We start from the raw sequence: 10,472 nt of genomic DNA on the forward strand, positions 1-10,472 counted from the left end.
TGTGTGTGTGTGTGTGCGTGCATGTGTGGGTGCGTGTGTGCATGTGTGTGTGCGCACGTGTGTGTGTGTGTGTGTGTCATCAAGGCAAAATGTGGCCCTGGAGACAGCTATTGTAGTGGGAACCACCACAGAAGCTGTTTTGACTTTGCCAGGTGTTTATACTGTCCGTCTGTCTGTCTGTCAGTCTGTCTGTCTGTCTGTCTGTCTGTGGCAAGATTTTGTTAGCTCAATGCCATCAAAACGGTGCAAAATGAAACTTTACAGGTGTGTAGTTGACATAAAAATGAAGGTTGAGTTTGAAAATGGGTGTGATCCGAGCAAGGGGCTCGGCCCCCCCACATTGTTCGCCCCACATTACGCCCCTGGCCCACATTCGTTTTATCCCATCGCAAGGGTCTCTAGTTGTTATTACAGTATTATTATTATTATTATCATTATCATTATCATTATTATTATTATTATTATTATTATTATTATTATTATTATTATTATTATTATTATTATCATTATTATTATTATGCTGTGAGGGGGAAAAACAGACATCAGAATACAGGCCCATAGCCAGGAGACACAACTTTTAAAAAGGTCCCATCAGCAAACCGAATCTAAATTACATTCAGTCTCATTCACACCAATTCAAGTTTCAACTGAATTCCGGTGAGTCTCAAAGTCAGAGTTGATGAACTCAGAAAGGGGAAGGACAGAGGCATGCTGTGAACGGTCCTGTGGTTTAGGGCCTGTGGAAAAAAAGAGGGAGGTGACTCAGGATGAGGGGGAGTGGTCTGTGGGGGGCGGGCCCGAGGGCCCACACGGTTTATATAGTAGCAACGGCTTCCCCTCTCCTCCTGCCTTGTGTCTGTGAGCTCCCATTGCCTGCCTGCCCAGCCGGTGCCTCTCTGCCTCACATTCTCTCTCTCTCTCCCCGAGTCTCACGCTCTCCAGCGACCATGAGTTTCCAAAAGTCCACTTCGTACTCTGTGCGCTCCTCTGGAGGCAGGGTTCCCTCTATGTCCATCACCCGCACCTCCGTCGCCCCTCAACGGGCCGCCAGCGCCTATGGCGGCGCGGGGGGCAAGGGCACCCGCATCTCCAGCGTCTCCTACTCTGGAGTCCGCAGCGGGATGGGAGCCGGCTTGGGCCTGGGAGGAGGCTTCTCCAGCGGCATGCAGGTGAGCGGCGGCGGCGGCGGCGGGGACTCGGCCAACATCATGGGCAACGAGAAGTTCGCCATGCAGAACCTCAACGACCGCCTGGCCAACTACCTGGAGACGGTGAGGAACTTGGAGCAGGCCAACCACAAGCTGGAGCTTAAGATCAAGGAGGCGATGGAGAAGAGCGGACCCGACTTCAGAGACTACAGCAAGTTCCAGGCCATCCTGGATGACCTGAGGAGGAAGGTGAGCAGGAAGGGGAGGGTGGGCGGGTGGGCGGGCGGTTGGGGTGAAGGAGGGGGCAGGAGAATGTGCATGTGTTGATTTGTGAGGTGTTGGACAAAAGCATGGGCAGGGGGTCGAGGGGAGGTGATGTGGGAGGGTGAGATGAACGGCAGGGAGAGGGTTCAAGGAATGTGCAGATAGATGATTTAGAAGTTGTGAGGCAAGGGCGATGGGAACGTGAGGGACAACACATGAAGAGTACACTACACTGCAGATGTTATGCAGATGTTACGATCTTCATCATCTCATAATATGCTGCTCAGAGATGAGAGAGTTGCACCCTGACCCAAGATGCTACTGTATGGGCTGAGGGCCGAGGTACCGGACCGGAAACGGTACGGGAGCGGAATGTTAAGGGGGTCATGACGGTCAGAGAGACAGGAAGAGAGAGAGGAAGGCTTTCTCAACAGGATCCAGAGACGTGCGAGCACACCAGAGGTCAACGTGCAACTCCACAGGTCATGGGATCGTATTGTAAGGTCCTGTCTGTGTATACAAAATAGTAAAACTGGTACGGTTGGTTCAGGGTAAAGGAAAAAGTGAAACACGATACTTATGGATAGTATGTTACGTCCAACTGTCAGTACTTTTTTTTTAGCATGATCCTATGACAGTTCAAGAGGTTGTTGTTCACTTTAAACCTTGGTAAAGGTGTAAAGCGTGGTCTAAGTAAGCTCTTACACACACACACACACACACACACACACACACTTTCGACTTGATAAGGTTGGCAGCACAGCATGCGATGATTTACGACGTCGTTCTCAATTACCTTTCGAGGTGGAGCTTGTTAGCTCAGTGACTTCACACACACCACCTAATTTAGAGGTGATTAGTAACACCATTAACTTTCCATTCATCTGATACGCTCCATTCAAATACACCCGGCACATTTTAATAAAGTGCACAAAGATTTGAGACTGAAAAGCAAACGAGGCAATTAGGCAAATGTGTCAAACATTTTATTCAGGATTGTTTTGCCCCAATCTGAGGGCAGGAAAAGCAGACGTGGCAGAAGCATTACTGAAAGAGAACTGGACTGTGTGACCTCCACACATGCTGCCAAGCTCAGTTTGAAATTACATTTTCTCATTGAGGGGGGTGGAGAAACATTTTCCAAGTGGAACATTCCAGTTACTTTAGTTTGGTTATGTGGGTCTTAACAGGAGAAACACCTAAATGTGAATATATGTTTGCTGTAACTAAACAGCAGTCTCACAATGTCCTCCCCTGTGGGAAGGTGCTCAAGGAGACCAACAAGAGTAGGCCGTGTCTTTTTCAACTCTTTTCCCCCTGTGGGGAGTGAAGACAGCAGCATCAAGGCCAGCTACAATAGACGAGCAAACAAAACACGCATAAAAGGCAGGCAAAGAAAGAGAAGAAGAAGACATTATTTCCCCCAAGATCTTCCCAAGGTTTAATAATCGTTCTCACAACATTAACATAATAATAAGAGCTTTCTTAAAGTCTGCTTTTTAGTGTTATTCTACTAACAGCTCAATGGCCTCCACTCACACAGGCCTGGTGGTCAACAACAGCTTAATTTTCCTTTTTGGTCACAAAACTGATGATGATTACGGGTGCCTTCAACCTCGACCCCCCTCTGAGAAAACAACGATTTTCATGCCGGCAACAGGAAGCCCGACCCAACTCTTCTATCCACACACACACACACACACACACACGCACATACACACGCACACACACACACCCCAGCACCGTCACCGTCATCACCGGCCTCATGCAAATCACCTGCCTCCGTCCTGCTGACAGCACAGATCCTGTTCCTTAGCAGCCAGGGGGACAGTCGCTGCCTGGCAGTTAATGATTGGCTGAGGGACTCTTGTCACCTGTATGCCTCCTGTCCCGTCCGTGTGTGTACATGAGGACAGTGGCCCGGGTCAGTTTAAAAAAAAAACAGATGGTGCCAGTATTTGCTTAGCAGTGGCAGGACAGTAGATAAGGGCTGTGATGTACAATGGCGCTTTTGTTTTAATGGAGAGTTATCTGAGAATAAACACTCATTACATGGATCAGTACAATAAGCTTTTATCGTAACTGTTTGGCATGGCAACAAAATATCTATCTTAATCAATTTGTTGAGTATTGAGTGTAACTGGGGGGGGGGGGGGGGGGGGGGGTGCAAGTTGGCAGCGATATTTTCATGTGTCCAATAAAATAAAATAAAATCCCCTGTACAGTATCAAGACTTTTCTTGACTCAAGTGAGAACATCTTGATGCAAGCAGAGTAATTGCCATCTTCCGGCTTATTTCAAGATCTAAGGTAGTATTACTACTGTAGCCCTAGTGGCACAAGTAAAAATGATCCAAAAGCAAGCCCTTATACATGAATTTTTTTTATTTTTCTTCTATGATTTCCTTCACTAACAATAGAGAGGCAAAGTGGAATGTCACTTCCTGCTTCAGCCCTTCAGATTTTCTTCCGCCATTTATTTCCCCATAGACATTTCGTAAAATGCCTATAAAAATAGTTTTACTTGGCCAAACCAAACGGTTCAGCTATATTTATAATCGGGAGACACCATAGAACATTTGACTCGGACCAAAACCTAAAAAAGAAACATAGAAAAATAGTTTCTTTAATCCCGCATTTTCTTTTACGTTTTGGTCTGAGTGAAATGTTACGCGGCCTCTCCTGTTTCTAATTATATCTGAGCCGTTTGAACGGTTTGAACAAGTAAAACTATTCTTAGAAGCATTTTATGAAATGTCTATGGGAAAATAAATGGCGGATGAAAATCTCTGGTACAGTGCTGAAGCAGGAAGTGACGTTCCGCTTTGGCTCTCTATAGACAAAACAAATGCCCTGTATTTGCTTTGAAAAGGAAGGGTTTTATAACCAAACATGGCAGTTGTGGATTCTGACATGTAAATAATTTTGTTTTTGTCAGTTCTTAGTGCAAATGTTTATCTGCGATTGGTTCCGATTGTCTACATGTTCTATTGTCTTAAGTTCATAAAGTAAATATTTCCATTGTGGTCTTAACCCTGTTGCAGGTGTTCGATGCCACGGTTGACAACGCCCGCCTGGTGCTCAACATCGACAATGCCCGCCTCGCAGCCGATGACTTCAGAGTGAAGTAAGCCTCTCCCCTCTGTACTGCTGAGACTGTTCAACTATAGAGAGCCAAAGAGCGCACCTACTTCCTGCTTCAGCACTGTACCATAGATTTGTATCCGCCATTTATTTTCCCATAGACATTTCGTAAAATGCTTATAAAAATAGTTCTACTTGTTCAAACCAAATGGTTCAGATATATTTAGAAACAGGAGAGACCGCATAACATTTCACTCAGACCAAAACGTTAAAAAACGACATAAAAAATAATTGTCTTTAAATCCACAATTTTTTTACGTTTTGGTCCCAGTGAAATGTTATGAGATCTCTCCTGTTTATAAATATATCTGAACAGGTAAAACTATTTTTATAAGCATTTTATGAAATGTGTATGGGAAAATAAATGGCGGATGAAAATCTCTGGTACAGTGCTGAAGCAGGAAGTACAGTAGGCGGTCACTTTGCCTCTCTATAAGCCAGACAGCTGCTGGCACACCCACTTTTATTGCTAAATAGTTGCAGGATGAATGGCATCTGTCATGATGCAACGGGGGAGTTGTTTGCCTTGCAATAATGAATCATCACAACCTATGGCTTTGCATGACCCAACTCCTAGCAACCACAGATGGTGCCCTTACGGAGGTCCAGCCAATTGTCTATTATGCTGTGCAAATAATGGCTCTATAACAACCGCCTACAGAAAAGGTGTGGCTGTAGATCTATTCAAAAATGTTCTAGGCAAAAGTCAATAGTCTGATAAATGTAAATGTAGGTTACTGTGACAGAGTAAACTGTCTGGCTGAGTTGTAGAGTCGGCTCAGTTAGCTATTAGCAAGGCAGAAGGCTAATTTAGCAAAGCAACAGATGTCAACGATAACATGCAACTTCTAGCCACTATAGTGCAGGTGATATGCTGTGTTAACAAGACAGTTTGGTTAGCATGACCAAATACTATGGTTAGCTACCTAACAGAGTTCTAAAAACAAAATTGAATATGCATTATTGGCAAAATTATGAGTTTCCAGTCAAAAACACCTCAATTAAACATGTCTTCCATAGCCTACTGTTGAGATGGATGTTAGGCATTTTGAACTCAATCAGCTGTTCACAGCCATTGCCAAAGAGCTTACATCTCCTAACGGCCCTCTGCAGGCTACTGTATGTCAAAGCATTTGTCAATAGGATATTGAGCTAAATCTTTTGATAATATAGCTGTATAATTAACAAAAAATAAATAAAGCAAAAACTAAAGCAATTTATTGAGAATGAATTGAGAATGATTGAAAATGATCCTAATTGATGGGTCTGTGTTTAGGTTTGAGTCTGAGCTGGGCATCCGCCAGTCTGTGGAGGCTGACATCATTGGTCTGAGGAAGCTCATCGACGACACCAACATGGGTCGCATGAACCTGGAGGGCGAGATCGAATCCCTGAAGGAGGAGCTCATCCACCTTAAGAGGAACCACGATAACGTGAGTGTGACCACCACGTCCACATCTCAACACAAACACTCCAATCGATGTGCTCAACTCTTAAAGTCCCTGGAAACCAAAATCCACAAAAACCTTCTAACTATTAAATTTAGGGTCTTATGTGAGTAATTGTGTGCCTCAGAAAGTAGTTGACATTACTTTCAACCCTAAGCCCAAAAATCTACACTTTTCTACAAGGTCTGGATTTCCATTTCCTCATTGAAGAGAGCGGTGCGCGCAGTGCTAAAATGCATGATCTTATCACGTCATAAGATTTAATCGAATCACACACACGCATGCACGCACACGCGCACACATGACACATGACATGACTGTTGCCATGACTGTCAAACCTAAATTTGTATACTTTGCGATGTTCATCATCATTCAAATTTGGCTGGTGGCTTATTAACATAGGTTCCTGTGATGTGATTAACTCAAAATGCTAAATAATAAAAAAAAAAAATTCTGGTTTCCAGGGACTTTAATATAGACGCATGGTGTAAAGTCGTTATGATAGTCAGACATTTGTCGAAGGTTAGGCTACCGTATATCAAGGCCTTTCGGCTGCCTGCTCCAGTGTTAACTTCTTCCATGTTGTTCTACCACATTTAAAAAAACATCCCACACTTTCAGCCTGAAGATCTGAACAAACATTTGCTGTCTGCCTCCTTTAAATCATCCTGCAAGCACCTCCATGTGTGCTCTATGAGTACACTCTGAAACGGCTGCAGCTGCTTGCATCTAAAGTACGAGTTCTGCGGCAAGCCTCATCATAAATGCTCTGTCCATATCCATAATTGGCAGCAGAGAAACACCACAGAATTCAAATTGCTATCATACATAAGCCAACACCCAGCCATTTTGTTTACTGACTGAAATATTTAGTGCTTGAAGATTCGAGTTCAGCTATGAGTCAGCGATGCACCTCCCCTAGAATTTACCTGACCATAACAGGAGATTATGGTCGAAGGCGTCCAGGAGTCAGAACTGCTTCACAGTACAATTAAAGCAATTCCCAAGTGGTAGAATCCACAAGATCTCAGCAGTGCTCCAACTACTGAAAATACCAAAATAACGTCAACAAACGTTATCTTACTTTGTTGTGTATTTCTTCGATATCTCAATATACGTTCCTCAGGTTCTCATTATGTCTTAACAATTCTTCCGTCCGTAGGAGGTGATGGAGATTCGTAACCAGATCGCCCAGTCAGGAGTCCAGGTGGATGTCGACGCTCCTAAAGGACAGGACCTGGCCCAGATCATGTCAGAGATCAGGGCCAAGTATGAGAAGATGGCACTGAAGAACCAGGAGGATCTCAAAGCGTGGCACGAATCTCAGGTAAAGGCTTAGCCATCTAAACACTTTCGGCAAAATTTCTACGATTATCTTTGTTAAAAAATAAATACAATTATTTTCTTAAGATGACGCAAGTGCGAGAAGCTTTTGAGGAAAAAAGTGGGACAAACATTAATATATATACATTTTCAATGGTTCCCTCAGATTACAGAAGTGCATAGTGAGGTCGTCCAGAACACAGAGGCCCTGAAGGGCGCCCACACAGAGGTCAACGACCTGCGCAGACAGCTACAGACGTTGGAGATCGAGCTGGAGTCACAGAGGAGCCTGGTGAGAACCACTCAGTCAGCACACACTTCATCTACCGCAATACACGCTTATCTTTGCTCACTGCAGCGCTTCACTCAGCACTCTCACTTCACCACCATCCCATTTACTTTGTTGACATAGCCTTCGCACTCGGGTGACCTGTTGCTATAGCGCAGGGGTGGGCAACTGGCAGCCCGCGGCCCACATGCGGCCCCCGACCTCACTCAGTGTGGCCCCTGGGTCAATTCCCCCCACCCCCCAAATAATAATTATATATATATATAGTTTTAAAGCTAGAGCAAAGTTTCTGGTGTCGTCTGAATGGAAGAATTACCAGATTTGATCTGAATGGAAGAATTACCAGATTTGAATATGAAAAATATAAATGTTGGTATAATAAACTTTGATTACCAGTCCTTTTCATCAAATGAGTAGCTATAATTGGGAGTGATGTTACAGTAGGCTACTGCCTGCATAAGTGAGCTGGAATCGTTGTAACTTTTAACCCATTCTTCCCTCTCTGTTCCTCCCTCTTTTCCTTCTTTCGTTCTTTCTTTCTTTCTTTCTTTCCCCAACCCCCAACAGAAAGCCTCTCTGGACGGCACGCTGAGGGACACGGAGATGCGTTACAACATGGAGATGGAGTCTCTGCAGAGCATCATCATCAGCCTGGAGTCAGAGCTCACACAGCTGCGCACCAACATCCAGCAGCAGACACAGGAGTACGAGTCCCTGCTCAACCTCAAGATGAAGCTGGAGGCCGAGATCGCCACGTACAGGCGGCTGCTGGACGGCGAGGACTTCACGTAAGTGCACATTGTCGCTTGCATGACGACGGTGACGAGGAACACAACGTTCATAATGCTGTCCAAGCCGAGAGAAACTACACTGTGTCTTCAACCCAATCGCCGGAATAAAACGTTTTATGTGTCTGAAAACCAGGGATATGTAGATCATCAATGTACATTTAGTAAACTCAAAATGTCAGGAAAATATGTTTCTAAAATGTGGCATTTTACGTCTACAATCTCAACTTAAATTTGAAACAAAATGATGATTCATTTGAAAACATCGCTGCCTCTCCTAAATTGAATGCAAATAAAGCAACTTTGTTATGTTTCGGCAACAAAGTGACTTGGTTACGTTTAGACAACAAAAGCAACTTGGTTAAGGTTAGGGTAATGGTTTAGGTTGGGGTTCAAACCGAAAGTAGAAACACGACGTGCCTCGCTCGGGAGTCGAACATGCCCTCTCTCGTTTGCAGGACGGGGATGCTACAGGTCGGCAAATCCAACCCCTTCCCCCTCGTTAGACTCTATGAGGTGTATTCCTCTAGAAACATGATTATGCGACATATTTTGGTTCAGAAAATGTTCATATTCTCCGTATCCGTGGATTCCAGAAACGTAGAATGCCGACATTTTATTCTGGCGACTGGGCTGCTATTTCACATTTTTTGCATTGAAATCTGTGTGACACCTGATTTCTTATTGCACTTTCCCTTCAGGCTCCAGGACGCTTTGGACCAGAAGACGGTGAAGACCAAAGTGATGACCGTCACACAGACCCTGGTGGACGGCAAAGTGGTCTCCTCCAGCACAGAGACCAAGAACGTGTGAAGACCTGGCACCTGGACACCAGCTGACGCTCCCATCAGTCGCCATCATGTCATCAGAACACTAACAATGCCATTGGCCAAAATAGATTTTGATCAAAACGTGTCTCAATTGGTTTTTCTCACTTCTTGCAACACTAACCTTTAAAATCCCAATTGCCACTGCCATTGGTTAGAACCTTTTCCTGGTTTTACAGTGCTAACATTCAATTGGCTGATAACTGGATCAGAGGAAAACTCAATCATCTTCTATTTATTTCATTATCCTTGTCTTACGTATGTCTTTGTGTGTTGAACTCATCCGTTAAGGAGTAGACGTTTACAAAAATTCAGAATTGGAGAACTTTGAGCTTCTTTCAAACCAAAATAATAGATGATATTCGATATTTCAGACGAATGAAAGAGTCAAGGTAAACTGCTTGTTTTGTAACGTAAACCATTATTTTTTTATATTTCATCATCTTTGGTTTTCTTTCTGTCCAGTTATGTCTGCCTGATGTGCTGTAATGTTCAGACATTCCAATAAAGTCCATTCCAACCATTCTTCTTGGTGAGATCAGAACTTCTTGTGTGCTTCGTAACAGAGAATTAATTGTATCCAGATCAAGCCCCCAGGAATAGCGCTGGGCTGTGAAGCCATTTGAACATGGTGGCGAAGCTCTGTATTGCAAGTCACGTGACGCCATGCAGCCCAGAAAGGAAAATTCCCATCCACTTCCATGGGGACCCCGGCAGCTGTTAAACCCAGGGGATTTTTTTCCGGGTGTCACCGGAAAAAATAGTAAAAAAAAGTATAAAAGTATACGGGTGTATTTTCTTCTTTTAATACATCCATGGGTGGGAGGGGTGGGAGACGTCATGGAATACGTCATGGCACACATGCGCACTTCGCCTTGGGCCGCATGGTCAGGAAGTAAAACCAGGAAGAAAACCCCCCCATGATGGCTTCATGCGCCAGTGAGCAGCCTCCGTCCGAATGCATGGGTGGGCGTGGCTCGTCCCCTATCCAGTTCTTTTGCTACATCCATGATCCAGATATGTGGCGTTGTATTATCATGACATGGCAGGAAATATTAAAATCAAGAAAATGAATATGAGAGGAAATGGAGGACAGAGGAATGATTGGCGGATTTTCAATCCCTTTAAACGTATGTCACAGAATTTGGGTCACCATGCATTGCTTAGTAAGACTGGAGCCACTGGTAGATCATTAAGAATGATTTACGATCATTTATGAATTACTCGATAATACAGCAATAA

General features: G+C 44.2%; 2 protein-coding genes across 2 annotated transcripts in view; both read left to right on the top strand.

Moving 5' to 3' along the window:
* Positions 1–10,472, top strand: part of LOC310794746 (zinc-binding protein A33-like) — a 219,578-nt gene that overhangs the window by 174,526 nt on the left and 34,580 nt on the right. The gene's annotated exons all lie outside the window — the stretch shown is intronic.
* Positions 856–9,755, top strand: krt18a.1 (keratin 18a, tandem duplicate 1). The gene is made up of 7 exons (XM_083656344.1): positions 856–1,397; positions 4,456–4,538; positions 5,832–5,988; positions 7,166–7,330; positions 7,493–7,618; positions 8,183–8,403; positions 9,105–9,755. Exons 1-7 carry the CDS (start codon positions 948–950, stop codon positions 9,214–9,216), a joined length of 1,314 nt encoding a protein of 437 aa, XP_083512470.1. The 5' UTR covers positions 856–947; the 3' UTR covers positions 9,217–9,755.

Source organism: Poromitra crassiceps (genome assembly GCF_964638095.1).
Source record: "Poromitra crassiceps genome assembly, chromosome: 20".
Lineage (NCBI taxonomy): Eukaryota > Metazoa > Chordata > Actinopteri > Beryciformes > Melamphaidae > Poromitra > Poromitra crassiceps.

What these genes read in the sequence shown, in the direction of transcription:
- krt18a.1 (XM_083656344.1), top strand. Translation starts at nt 948, where the DNA reads ATGAGTTTCCAAAAGTCCACTTCGTACTCTGTGCGCTCCTCTGGAGGC. An exon ending in TGGATGACCTGAGGAGGAAG is followed by an intron (nt 1,398 to 4,455) that starts GTGAGCAGGAAG and finishes ACCCTGTTGCAG; the next exon opens with GTGTTCGATGCCACGGTTGA. An exon ending in TTAAGAGGAACCACGATAAC is followed by an intron (nt 5,989 to 7,165) that starts GTGAGTGTGACC and finishes TTCCGTCCGTAG; the next exon opens with GAGGTGATGGAGATTCGTAA.